We start from the raw sequence: 14,873 nt of genomic DNA on the forward strand, positions 1-14,873 counted from the left end.
CACTGTCTACCATTCAGCAATACGTTTTATCACAGGGGACAATTTTAGAACTGATCATTGTAGTCTGTATAAGAATGTGGGATGGACCTCTGTCTGTAAGAAGAGAGCTGCATTCTCTTCTATTTACAGTTGAAGTAGGAAGTTCACATACATTTAGGTTGGAGTCATTAAAACTTGTTTTACAACCACTCCACAAATGTCTTGTTAACAAACTATAGTTTTGGCAAGTCAGTTAGGACATCTACTTTGTGCATGACACTCAAGTCATTTTTCCAACAATTGTTTACAGACAGATTATTTCACTTATAATTCACTGTTCCAGTGGGTGAGAAGTTTACATACACTAAGTTGACTGTGCCTTTAATCAGCTTGGAAAATTCCAGAAAATGAAGTCATGGCTTTAGAAGCTTCTGATAGGCTAATTGACATCATTTGAGTCAATTGGAGGTGTACCTGTGGATGTATTTCAAAGTCTACCTTCAAACTCAGTGCAAACTATTTGCTTGACATCATGGGAAAATCAAAAGAAGTCAGCCAAGACCTCAGAAAAAAATGTAGACCTCCACAAGTCTGTTTCATTCTTGGGAGCAATTCCCAAACACCTGACGGTACCACAGTCATCTGTACAAAACAATAGTAAGCCAGTATAAATACCATGGGACCACACAGCCGTCTTACCGCTCAGGAAGGAGACGCGTTCTGTCTCCTAGAGATGAACATACTTTGGTGCGAAAAGTGCAAATCAATCCCAGAACAACAGAAAAGGACCTATTGAAGATGTTGGAGGAAACAGGTACAAATGTATCTATATCCACAGTAAAATGAGTCCTATATCGACATAACCTGAAAGGTCGCTCAGCAAGGAAGAGGCCACTGCTACAAAACCACCATAAAAAAGCCAGACTACAGTTTGCAACTGCACATGGGGACAAAGATCGTACTTTTTGGAGAAATGTCCTCTGGTCTGATGAAACAAAAATATAACTGTTTTGCCATAATGACAATCGTTATGTTTGGAGGAAAAAGGGGGAGGCTTGCAAGCTGAAGAACACCATCCCAACCGTGAAGCACGGGGGTGGCAGCATCATGTTGTATAGGTGCTTTGCAAAATAGATGGCATCATGAGGTAGGAAAATTATGTGGATATATTGAAGCAACATATCAAGACATCAGTCTGGAAGTTAAAGTTTGGTCGCAAATGGGTCTTCCAAATGGACAATGACCCCAAGCATACTTCAATAGTTGTGGCAAAATGGCTTAGGGACAACAAATTCAAGGTATTGGAGTGGCCATCAGAAAGCCCTGACCTCAATCCTATAGAAAATGTGTGGGCAGAACTGAAAAACCGTGTGCGAGCAAGCAGGCCTATAAACCTGACTCAGTTACACTAGCTCTGTCAGGAGGAATGGGCCAAAATTCACCCAACGTATTGTGGGAAGCTTGTGGAAGGCTCCCTGAAACGTTCGACCCAAGTTAAAAAATTAAAAGGCAATGCTACCAAATACTAATTGATTGTATGTAAACTTCTGACCCATTGGGAATGTGATGAAAGAAATCAAATCTGAAATAAATCATTCTCTCTACTATTATAACTCCAGTCTCCACAGATTTGGGAAAATCTGCATTTTGCCCCCCCCCCCCCTAATTTGTGTAACAATCTACAGAGTTCACTGCAGCTAGATGTGCTGATGACACTCAGGCAGTTTACATTATTGATTGAGGACCTCTATGTAGTTGAATGTGATTGCTTTTATTACATGTTTATTTTTGTTTATTGTGCAGAATTAAACTCAGCAAAAAAAGAAACGTCCTCTCGCTGTCAACTGAGTTTATTTTCAGCAACCTTAACATGTGCAAATATTTGTATGAACATAACAAGATTCAACAACAGACAAACTGAACAAGTTCCACAGACATGTGACTAACATAAATTGAATAATGTGTCCCTGAACAAAGGGGGGGGGGGTCAAAATCCAAAGTAACAGTCAGTATCTGGTGTGGCCACCAGCTGCATTAAGTACTGCAGTGCATCTCCTCCTCATGGACTGCACCAGATTTGCCAGTTCTTGCTGTGAGATGTTACCCCATTCTTCCATCAAGGCACCTGCAAGTTCGCGGACATTTCTGGGGGGAATGGCCCTAGCCCTCACCCTCCGATCCAACAGGTCCCAGACGTGCTCAATGGGATTGAGATCCGGGCTCTTCGCTGGCAATGGCAGAACACTGACATTCCTGTCTTGCAGGAAATCACGCACAGAACGGGCAGTATGGCTGGTGGCATTGTCATGCTGGAGGGTCATGTCAGGATGAGCATGCAGGAAGGGTACTGCATGAGGGAGGAGGGTGTCTTCCCTGTAACACAGCGTTGAGATTGCCTGCAATGACAAAAGCTCAGTCCAGCAGTCAAGCCCTCAGTCCAGCCTCTCTCAACCTATTGCGGACAGTCTGAGCACTGATGCAGGGATTTTGCATTCCTGGTGCAACTCGGGCAGTTGTTGTTGCCATCCTAGACCTGTCCCGCAGGTGTGATGTTCAGATGTACCGATCCTGTGCAGGTGTTGTTGCACGTGGTCTGCCACTTTGAGGATGATCAGCTGTCTGTCCTGTCTCCCTGTAGCGCTGTCTTAGGCGTCTCATAGTACGGACATTGCAATTTATTGCCCTGGCCACATCTGCAGTCCTCATGCCTCCTTGCAGCATGCCTAAGGCACGTTCATGCAGATGAGCAGGGACCCTGGGCATCTTTCTTTTGGTGTTTCTCAGAGTCAGTAGAAAGGCCTCTTTAGTGTCCTACGTTTTCATAACTGTGACCTTAATTGCCTACCGTCTGTAAGCTGTTAGTGTCTTAACGACCAGTTTCTTTTTTTGCTGCGTTTATATTGTTTTATACACGTGTATGTTTAATTCTGTTTTTATTGTAATGTGTAGAGGGCTCTCTTGTCAAAGAGATTTTTAATCTCAATGTGACTCCCTGTTTAAATAAAGATTCAATAAAATAAATAAATACAAGTAAATCATGCAAGGAGTAAAATTTGATTAAAAAAACAGATACAAATACACCATATGGACCAGTGGGGACTGTGAAGCAACACAAACATAGGCACAGACACATGCATACAAATGCACGATAACATACGCACTGTACACACACCTACACATGGCTTTTGTGTTGTGGATATGTGGTAGTAGAGTAGGGCCTGAGGACACATACTTAATATGTTGTGAAATCTGTTGTGAATGTATTGTAATGTTTAAAAAAATATCTAACTGCCTTCATTTTGCTGGACCCCACGAAGGATAGCAGCTAATGGGGATCCATAATAAATGCAAATCAATACAAATGCATGGTGAAAACTATCATTTTGATATCATGGATGGTCAGTCCTTGTATCCATAGCTCTGTGCATGAGTTTGAGAGCAGGTACATTTCTCCAGCCACATCCCTCAGCTGTTCACCATATCAGTGGTGGAGAGGCGCTTTGTTATTGTTTGAACTTCAGATTACCACTTTAAACAACAATGATTTGACCTGATCCCCTGCTTAACCGAGGGTAGGTGATCTAGGATGTCCAATTACCTGACGCTCACGTAGAACTGGATACATTTACAGAGTGGATATATTTACAGACAGAGATGTGAGAGAGGGAACGAGAGGGAGAATGACAAATAGCTATCAAGCAAGAAAATGGGACAATAGAAAGATCAGACAGAGAATGGGACACTAGAAAGATCAGACAGAGAATGGGACACTAGAAAGATCAGACAGAGAATGGGACAATAGAAAGATCAGACAGAGAATGGGACAATAGAAAGATCAGACAGAGAATGGGACACTAGAAAGATCAGACAGAGAATGGGACACTAGAAAGATCAGACAGAGAATGGGACAATAGAAAGATCAGACAGCGAATGGACACTAGAAAGATCAGACAGAGAATGGGACACTAGAAAGATCAGACAGAGAATGGGACACTAGAAAGTTCAGACGGAGAATGGGACATTCTGTCTCAGCCTCCAGTATTTATGCTGCAGTAGTTTATGTGTCGGGGGGCTAGGGTCAGTTTGTTATATCTGGAGTACTTCTCCTGTCTTATCCGGTGTCCTGTGTGAATTTAAGTATGCTCTCTAATTCTCTCTTTCTCTCTTTCTTTCTTTCTCTCTCACCGAGGACCTGAGCCCTTGGACCATGCCCCAGGACTACCTGGCATGATGACTCCTTGCTGTCCCCAGTCCACCTGGCCGTGCTGCTGCTCCAGTTTCAAATGTTCTGCCTGCGGCTATGGAATCCTGATCTGTTCACCGGACGTGCTACCTGTCCCAGACCTATTATTTATGAACATTTGAACATCTTGGCCATGTTCTGTTATAATCTCCACCCGGAACAGCCAGAAGAGGACTGGCCACCCCTCATAGCCTGGTTCCTCTCTAGGTTTCTTCCTAGGTTTTTGCCTTTCTAGGGAGTTTTTCCTAGCCATCGTGCTTCAACACCTGCATTGCTTGCTGTTTGGGGTTTTAGGCTGGGTTTCTGTACAGCACTTTGAGATATCAGCTGATGTACGAAGGGCTATATAAATACATTTGATTTGATTAGAAAGATCTGACAGAGAATGGGAGACAGAAATGATTGAGAAAAGGAAACATGGAGAGTAATTGAATGTTGTGAGACAAGGATTGAGACTGACAAATTAAAACTGACAGAGCGAGGTCGCTCTGTAAGAAACAGTATGCACAATATAGTGGTATAACTCACCGGGGCCCAGCTTGGCCACCGCATAGAGCAGGTCATAGTTGATGACGGTCGTAGCCTCGTCTATCTGCTGCCAGCCAATGGGCGGTGAGCCGGGAGGGGAGATGAGGAACTGTTTAGAGGGCTGAGGAGGAGCCAGGTGCAGGTTATCACCATCTGATACTGGGTTCTGGACCTGAGGGAGGGAGAGAGAGAGAGAGAGAGAGAGAGAAACCAATTATTAGTGAATGTGTTTGAATCCGATGTCTCTTAGTAATAGGCTTGAACAAAAACCTAGTCTAGTGAGGTTGGCCCTCATCATCGCCACCAGGCCTGTCATCTTGACTAATAGCTAATAGGCCTAAATTAGTGCAGATCACATGCAGATGAACCTAATGTAGCGCAGGTGTAGAAAGACGGCTGAGCGGAGTCCCCACTTCCGTTTTTCAGGGGAAACGGAGGATAGGTTGAAAATACTGTACCCCTGAAAACTGGCAACATCCACGTTCTACCAACGGCGTTCAGGGTGCATGTAGATCACCAGAGTGCTGTGAAGTGTGCTCCAGCCTTCAGGCAACACAACGGAACATTTGGTCCTGCAGATAATAGGTCTTCTCTAACAGGAGAATAACTCATGGGCTTAATCTCTCTTTCTCTCTGCCTCAGCGGAGTGTTTGTGACCCTGATATCCTTTGGGAAAGGAATTAGACAGGCCTATTGGCTAATGTGGAGCAATCACACGCTGCTGCAAGGAGGACGGCACACACAGACACACACACACACACACACACACACACACACACACACACACACACACACACACACACACACACACACACACACACACACACACACACACACGTACACACATACATACACACACACACAAACACACACACCCTGGAGAGGCTTTTAAAGTTAGTCACACTGCAACGGTGACAAAACCTTTTCCATAAACACAGTTTTTTCCCTGAACTATACACCATAATTAAAGCTAGTGTCTTAAGGTGTCCTTTCCTTCCAGCAATAGGCAACATAACTATCATAAGGGTAAATCAAAGTCAGTCCTGCCTGTTGTACTGTATAAATACTGACCTGAGCGAAGTAGAGTTTGAGCTTCTTGCCCCTGAAGGGCGTTTCGTGCAGCTCTATCCTGGCGCTTGCGGCTGCTTTGGGGTTGCTGAAGTTGATACGGACACGCCGGAAGCTCTTGAACAGCTGGAACGTCACCCGCTCATCGTAGGACAGGAACAGAGCCTCAAACATCTCCTGAACCAAGACAATATAGAGAGACAAAAACAAACCACATGAAGTTGTGCATAATATGGTTTCAGGTGGTAAATGCCGAAGCATGAATAATTCAGATAGACATACAGTAAGCCCTGAGGGAGAAAGAGACCGTCAGCAGTGTCTGGGGTGAGGCTCTATATTTATCACAGCCTCCACCAGTCCCCACAGAATCCAGGTAACAACCTGTTAATCGTGCACAGGGGATGCTGCATGTCTCTGTGTTGTTTTATTGGGTGCAGTCTAGATGATGTTTTCTTTTGCAGACCAAATAAATCGGCCATTCATTAAGCCTGGCCAGAGGAGAGAAGGAGCGAGAGAGAAGAGCGAGAGGGAGCAAGAGAGCGAGGAAAAACGTGTGTGTGTGTGTGTTTGGAATCTATCTGCTCGCTTAGCATTAATTTCCTGCTGCGGAGTAGAGCTAATGAAAGGTGTCTTATCTGAGCATCATCTCCCAGACCTGCCCTGGGCTCCATAGAGAAAGGAGAGAGAGTAGAAAGGCAGAGAGTAGAAAGGGAGAAGGGAGAAGTGTAGCGATTTGGAAACAGCGGAAGGCAGAGTTGGGGGAGAGAGGGACGCAGGGTAGAGGAAAGAGGAGAAAGAAAGGAAGAGGGAGTCATTTCCTCATTTCCTCAGACCAGGGGGCCACAGTCAGTTCTGGGAAAATCTCCCACAACCTCTGTGCTCTACAGCCTGATCGCTAACACAACATCTCTGTTACTGTAGCTATGTCTGTCCTCTATGACCACACCTCATAACCCCAGGATAGAATTCATAGGTTATAGCCAGACCAGGTTATACACAGAACAAGTGTGCAATAGGGATGATTGTGTCAAACACTCAATTCTGTGAATTAAGACACTCAACCGAAAAGTAAATCTCCCACCTCAGTTAACTCACACGACTGGTACTTTCCCCAAATGAGACGTTTGTTCACAATAACAAGCAGGTCTTAAACACAGCATTAAAGACAGAGCAGAGCATATGGCCCACAGTATTTCCCCTCCCTCCCTCCCTCCCACATGGTGGTGAGCGGAGATGCTGTTCTAGCAGACTCTAAACGAGCCAGCTCATTCAGCCAGTAATGAGTGTGAAGATGAGCACTTTTAAAGAGATAATTTGGTGCTTAACTGTCCACCTGAATAAATATTTGCTGTAAATTGATTAGCAGTGCATGGGTAAAAAAACAACCAAATAAAATAAACACTTGAACAGGGATTTCACTACTGCCACAATCAAATGTCGACCGCATTATCTACCAAGGGAATTATCTTCGATTATAATCACAGAGGTACATATTCCCTCCCAAGCAGACACATCGATGGCCCTGAACAAACTTTATTTGACTCTATGTAAACTGTAAACCACATATCCTGAGGCTGCATTCATTGTAGCTGGGGATTTTAACAAGGCTAATCGGAAAACAAGACTCCCTAAATTCTATCAGCATATCGATTGTGCTACCAGGGCTGGTAAAACCTTGGATCATTGTTATTCTAACTTCCGCGACGCATATAAGGCCCTCCCCCGCACTCCATTCGGAAAAGCTGACCACGACCTAATCTTCTTGCTTCCAGCCTACAGACAGAAATTAAAACAAGAAGCTCCCGCGCTCAGGTCTGTTCAACGCTGGACCGACCAATCTGATTCCACGCTTCAAGACTGCTTCGATCACGTGGATTGGGATATGTTCCACATTGCGTCCAACAACAACATAGACGAATACGCTGATTCGGTGAGCGAGTTCATTGGAAAGTGCATCTGCGACGCTATTCCCACAGCAACGATTAAAACATTCCCCAACCAGAAACCGTGGATTGACGGCAGCATTCGCACGAAACTGAAAGCGCGAACCACTGCTTTTAAGCAGGGCAAGGTGACCGGAAACATGACCGAATACAAACAGTGTAGCTATTCCCTCCGCAAGGCAATCGAACAAGCTACGTGTCATTATAGAGACAAAGCAGAGTTGCAATTCAATGGTTCAGACACAAGAGGAATGTGGCAGGGTCTACAGTCAATCACGGATTACAAAAAGAAAACCAGCCATGTCGCGGACCAGGATGTCTTGCTCCCAGACAGACTAAATAACTTTTTGGCTCGCTTTGAGGACAATACAGTGCCACTGACACGGCCCGCTACCAAAACCTGCAGGCTCCCCTTCACTGCAGACGACGTGAGTAAAACATTTAAACGTGTTAACCATCGCAAGGCTGCAGGCCCAGACGGCACCCCCAGCCGCGTCCTCAGAGCATGCGCAGACCAGCTGGCTGGTGTGTTTACGGACATATTCAATCAATCCTTATCCCAGTCTGCTGTTCCCACATGCTTCAAGAAGGCCACCATTGTTCCTGTTCCCAAGAAAGCTAAGGTAAATGAGCTAAACGACTACCAACCCGTAGCACTCCCTTCCGTCATCATGAAGTGCTTTGAGAGACTAGTCAAGGACCATATCACCTCCACCCTACCTGACACCCTAGACCCACTCCAAATCAAAAACTGAAAAATTGGACGTGCAAAATTATTCAGCCCCTTCACTTTCAGTGCAGCAAACTCTCTCCAGAAGTTCAGTGAGGATCTCTGAATGATCCAATGTTGACCTAAAAGACTAATGATGATAAATACAATCCACCTGTGTGTAATCAAGTCTCCGTATAAATGCACCTGCACTGTGATAGTCTCAGAGGTCCGTTAAAAGCGCAGAGAGCATCATGAAGAACAAGGAACACACCAGGCAGGTCCGAGATACTGTTGTGAAGAAGTTTAAAGCCGGATTTGGATACAAAAAGATTTCCCAAGCTTTAAACATCCCAAGGAGCACTGTGCAAGCGATAATATTGAAATGGAAGGAGTATCAGACCACTGCAAATCTACCAAGACCTGGCCGTCCCTCTAAACTTTCAGCTCATACAAGGAGAAGACTGATCAGAGATGCAGCCAAGAGGCCAATGATCACTCTGGATGAACTGCAGAGATCTACAGCTGAGGTGGGAGACTCTGTCCATAGGACAACAATCAGTCGTATATTGCACAAATCTGGCCTTTATGGAAGAGTGGCAAGAAGAAAGCCATTTCTTAAAGATATCCATAAAAAGTGTTGTTTAAAGTTTGCCACAAGCCACCTGGGAGACACACCAAACATGTGGAAGAAGGTGCTCTGGTCAGATGAAACCAAAATTGAACTTTTTGGCAACAATGCAAAACGTTATGTTTGGCGTAAAAGCAACACCCTGAACACACCATCCCCACTGTCAAACATGGTGGTGGCAGCATCATGGTTTGGGCCTGCTTTTCTTCAGCAGGGACAGGGAAGATGGTTAAAATTGATGGGAAGATGGATGGAGCCAAATACAGGACCATTCTGGAAGAAAACCTGATGGAGTCTGCAAAAGACCTGAGACTGGGACGGAGATTTGTCTTCCAACAAGACAATGATCCAAAACATAAAGCAAAATCTACAATGGAATGGTTCAAAAATAAACATATCCAGGTGTTAGAATGGCCAAGTCAAAGTCCAGACCTGAATCCAATCGAGAATCTGTGGAAAGAACTGAAAACTGCTGTTCACAAATGCTCTCCATCCAACCTCACTGAGCTCGAGCTGTTTTGCAAGGAGGAATGGGAAAAAAATTCAGTCTCTCGATGTGCAAAACTGATAGAGACATACCCCAAGCGACTTACAGCTGTAATCGCAGCAAAAGGTGGCGCTACAAAGTATTAACTTAAGGGTGCTGAATAATTTTGCACGCCCAATTTTTCAGTTTTTGATTTGTTAAAAAAGTTTGAAATATCCAATAAATGTCGTTCCACTTCATGATTGTGTCCCACTTGTTGTTGGTTCTTCACAAAAAAATACAGTTTTATATCTTTATGTTTGAAGCCTGAAATGTGGCAAAAGGTTGCAAGGTTCAAGGGGGCCGAATACTTTCGCAAGGCACTGTATATACTGTACTCTATTCCATCTACTGCATCTTGCCATCTTTATGTAATACATGTATCACTAGCCACTTTAAACTATGCCACTTTGTTTATATACCCTACATTACTCATCTCATATGTACTCTATACCATCTACTGCACCTTGCCTATGCCGTTCTGTACCATCACTCATTCATATATCTTTATGTACATACTTTATCCCTTTACACTTGTGTGTATAAGGTAGTAGTTGTGGAATTATTAGGTTAGATTACTCGTTGGTTATTACTGCAATGTCGGAACTAGAACCACAAGCATTTCGCTACACTCGCATTAACATCTGCTAACCATGTGTATGTGACAAATAAAATGTGATTTGATTTACATCCTCCTTAGAAGGATCAGTAATAGTGAGACTGCCTGGGCAGGTTACAGAGAGTGTGTTCATCTACAGTACAATCAATTCAATGGATCTTTTGTTCATCAGTTAATACATTCCCGAGCCAAGGAAGATTTTTAGATTCGGCTGTGCTCCCTCAAATAAACAATGTGAACACATAACATTGTTTAAAAGACGTCTGTTAAAACTAGTCTGACAGAATAGCCTAGTTCCAAGATGCCACATCTCACTCCCATCAAAACATCTATTCACAACACTCTGAGTCACTCAGATACAATAGTCGTCTATCAGCACGCCTGACAAAGAGAGCGCATTAGCAGCTCGTTATGTCAGAGCCGGTGACAGATGAAAATATGACTTCCTTGGTGGAGCTGGTCTGTAGAGACAGGCAGTCACTTTCCAAACTAGTAAATGTGTCTCAGAGTTTGTTTCCTGTCAGTGTGTGTGAGATCGGTGGCGTGTAGCAGGCTCCCGATGCCTAGTAAGTGTCCTGGGAGCTGACAGCTGGGACCGGTATGTGTCTGTCCTGATTGGGGGGCTGGAAATGAGTGGTGACAGCTCGGTTCAGTTTGCTGTACTCCTCCCCTTCGACAGGTGAGGGTGTGTAAAATAGAGAGGTCTGGTGGAGGAGGACCTGGCTCACTGTAGGTGCCTTGGATCAGCACTTTAACAGTTTCCCTCTGCGTTGTCAGAGTAGTGGGAATGAATACAGCAGCAAATGTTGCTGCTTCAACGTTTCACTTCGGTAGCATGTTCTTCTGCCTTTCAATAAGCCAGAGCAGTAGGATTACGTTGCCCACTAGACACAGATAAGAGGTCATGTTTGCATTCCTCTACCCGAATGGTCTAAGCTCAAGATTGAGGCAAACTGCTCCTAGATCTGTACCTAGAAGCAACTTCTAGCCTGAGTTAAGGCTAAAGCAGACATAATGTTGCGTCCAACTCATGAACAAAAATGTACTGGGTTCCCTCTCTGTACAACAATATTCCAACTCAGGTGATGTATCCATCTCCAAGACTCTAGAGCCTCAGACCCACACCACACAGAGGAGGAAAGTGTTTCAGCAGTAGGATGGAAAGCAGCACCAGCAGGGCAGTGTGTGGATCTGAGCTGGCTTAGCATGGGAACCTGTCAAACATGAAACCTGATCCACCAATCAGTAACATCACCCTCTGGGTCAGGTTTATGTTCCATCACTAGGGCTTTAGCTTACATAGGCCTAATGGCATTAAAATACCTAGCCTGCTCTACTTTAGAGTGTTCTGCAGAGAAGGCATTGTGAGTGTAATTCGAGAATAGATCACATTCTTTCGCAAATATGGACAGCGAGGTGAGGAGTGGAGGAAAAGAGAGGGAGGGTTTCGTTGGAGCTGGAATGGAGGGAACATACTGTAGCTTTCTAAAAATACTCTTTCTCTCTCCACCTGCCGACCGATCCATGCATTACCAAAGAGCTGGTGGGCACATTCCTCCTAGTTAAGCAAATGGCTCAGGCACATTACTGGTGGAATAACGCATGATGCTCAGGAGGAGAGATTGATAAAAATAGCTTCAGAATGATCCTTTTTTATCAGAATCTGACAATTAGAGAGGCTGAGGCCCTGATGTCATCTGGACGGGTATGTTTGGGTGTGTGTGTGTGTGTGTGTGTGTGTGTGTGTGTGTGTACAAAGATAGTTGTGATAAGATAGTTGTGATAAGGAAAGTATAACCTCTCTGACATCACTCAGATGGGTCATGAGTGTGTGTGTGTGGGGTGTGTGTGGGGCTAAGTACTGAAGGCTTTCAGGACACTTATCAGCCTAATGGTTAGTGAGAGTGTGTCCATAACAAACGTATCAAACACTGCGGAGGCTCGAAGACAAATAATATCAGAAAAGTGATTAGGAAAGACGGTGTTAGACTGGAGGGGCAGGGAGGATGTGCAAGCATACAGCTGCTGTTAGAGGGGATGACCAGGAAGGACAGGATGGGAGTGAGTAAGTGATGGTACTTATTGTTGGCGAGGCCCATTACTTGTCTGGAGCTGCTTCCAGAGGCGTAGCTAAGTCAGGATGCATCACAGATGCTCTTATCCAAAGCAATACAAAATACATTAAGGAAATTACAATGATCTTGCAGAAGCATTACTGTAGTTCAACATCACACATTTTGGTTCATCTCTAGGTTTCTTCCTAGGTTCCTGCCTTTCTAGGGAGTTTTTCCCAGACACCGTGCTTCTACATCTGCATTCCTTGCTCTTTGGGGTTTTAGACTGGGTATTTAATATAAGCACTTTGTGACATCTGCTGATGTAAAAAGGGCTTTATAAAATAGATTTGATTTTCTCCTCCAGTGATAGTGAAGGCTGGCAGCAGCCTGAGGCATATTGAGTTTCACTTTGACTGACTGTTACCATATTTCAAAGCAAGGCCCCTGCAATACTGAGACATCCAGGTAGAATGCATTCGATATTCTCTACCGTAGTGTGATGTATCATATTACTTTAAGAGCGGGGAAAAGGAATGAATACGACTGATACAACCTCTAGAAACGCCACAGAATCCAACACATTCTGACCGCAAAACGAGAAAGATATGCACACACACACACACACACACACACACACACACACACACACAAGGTGCAGCCAATTATTCATAGCTACGTTTTCCCCATGCAAACTATATATCACTTTGAGAATGACTCAGAGTTGACTCGTTAGCGAGGTATCAACTGTCATCTAATGTTCTGACGCAGAACCATCCAAATGTAGTCTGTGGATGACAGCAGGAGTAGAGGAGAGGAGGAAATGTAACTCATCTTGCACAGTGCTTTGTGTTTCAGAGCTGATGAGTTGGAAAGTGGTGGTGCCCGTGTGGGGTTATATGTTTAAATCAGGTGATGTGAATGGGTGACGGAACATGCTCAAACGAGACCTACTGCTACACACAGTGAAGTGTGTTAAGAGCAAAGCATGAGGTGCCATTTTGCTAACTGTTGCCATGGGGTTATGCAACATCAGCATATTTCAATAAATCTAGCACAAAGTAGCACAACGAACAATAATACTCAACATAAACAAAGATGACCTAGAAAATATTACGCTGGATGAAAAAGACGAGTCCACTGAAACTCATTACCCTTCGACAACATTGACACAAGCCAAAGGCAATAGGAGAATTTCTGGGCTAAAATAATGCACACAGCGGAGGTACGCTGGGAATGCAGAGCAGCTTCCAGTATTTCACCGTTCCGAGCTGCCCTGTGTTGTGCTCTCTCTGCACTCAGAATGTTAATGAGAAACAGCTTGTGTTCTGTTCCTACATTGTTTTCACTGGAGATTCCAGACACAGCGTTCCAGAACACTCACACAGCATCCCCAACCAGGAGGGACTGACTGGGTGCAACATTCCACTACAGAGGACAGACAGGAATGACTAGGACATGGCTAATTCATCTTAACTGACCTTCCAAGTGACCTGAGGCTTTAGCTGGGCCAGACTGACTGTACATTGCAGATGAGGATTTGAGCACACTCAATCTGGCTAGTGATTGAATAAATATGCATAAAGTATGCTACAGATGTAGGATCTTAATTTGACCAACCTGTTGCAGGAGAAGAGGGTGAGAAGATTAAGAACTCCTTGAGTTTCTCTTTGGGGAGACAGTAAGGTGATCTGGCATGAGAAAGAGGGTAGCATTGTGTTCCCAAAGACTTGCCCCAGCTCCTTCTAGGCAACGGACCGAGAGAAATACACAAAGAAAATGTATTCTGAAAGAGAGCAAGCAGCTTATTCACTGGAGGGGAAAGGCTTGTGCTTGGCCACCACTAGCATCTGTTTAAGGTACCATCTCAGTATCTCACTCTTCATATTAGTTTCAGAGCCCAGGAGGCATGGAGTCTTCTGTTGTCTCTTCCATCAAACATCAACACAGAAGAGCTATTGCATAACTAGGACCATGAGTGTTTTTGAAAATCTGATTTGACCAGGAAAAGGTCACATGGTCTTGACATAACATATGGGTGAATAGGAGTTGACGATGACTTAACAGTGTAATGTGTATGCTGTGATGCAGAACTGTCATCGTCGAGGCCTGCTGCTCACACCATGATGATGTGACCAACACAATCCTTCCAAGAAAAAGGGAAGCCATGGTGTATCCATTCAAATGGGTCTTACTGTCCACTGTACTGTTTAGTTACAGACCACAAAGCCTTTAGTGGCGTGATTCCCATGCTGGATCAGCTGAGGAGAGTCTTTGTGGGTTATGATGATATTTGGCATGAGATTGAAAGGGAAAGTAACCCTACTGGGAACAAGGTGAGGAGACCGTAACAGTGGTTATGGCAACACGCTAAACACGGGGACACAACACTGGCTGTCAACATACTGCACACAGTGTTCGAGAGAAATAATAATATTTCACCTACATTTAACCAGGTAGGCTAGTTGAGAACAAGTTCTTATTTGCAACTGTGACCTGGCCAAGATAAAGCAAAGCAGTGCGACATAAACAACACAGAGTTACACATGGGATAAACAAACATACAGTCAATA

At 44.3% G+C, this 14,873-nt stretch overlaps 1 protein-coding gene across 3 annotated transcripts in view; it reads right to left on the minus strand.

Annotated features, from left to right (window-relative positions):
- LOC110529653 (calcipressin-2) overlaps window positions 1-14,873 on the minus strand; it is a 113,784-nt gene that overhangs the window by 40,136 nt on the left and 58,775 nt on the right. For all 3 annotated transcript variants that reach the window (XM_021612052.3, XM_021612053.3, XM_090243005.1), the window contains 2 exons: window positions 5,822-5,995; window positions 4,751-4,922 (listed from right to left, as the gene is read on the minus strand). In XM_021612052.3, coding sequence (XP_021467727.3) covers window positions 4,751-4,922; window positions 5,822-5,995 — 346 coding nt within the window. The remainder of the gene's footprint in view (window positions 1-4,750; window positions 4,923-5,821; window positions 5,996-14,873) is intronic.

This window comes from Oncorhynchus mykiss, chromosome 8 (genome assembly GCF_057628025.1).
Source record: "Oncorhynchus mykiss isolate SJ-2025 chromosome 8, ASM5762802v1, whole genome shotgun sequence".
Classification (NCBI taxonomy): domain Eukaryota; kingdom Metazoa; phylum Chordata; class Actinopteri; order Salmoniformes; family Salmonidae; genus Oncorhynchus; species Oncorhynchus mykiss.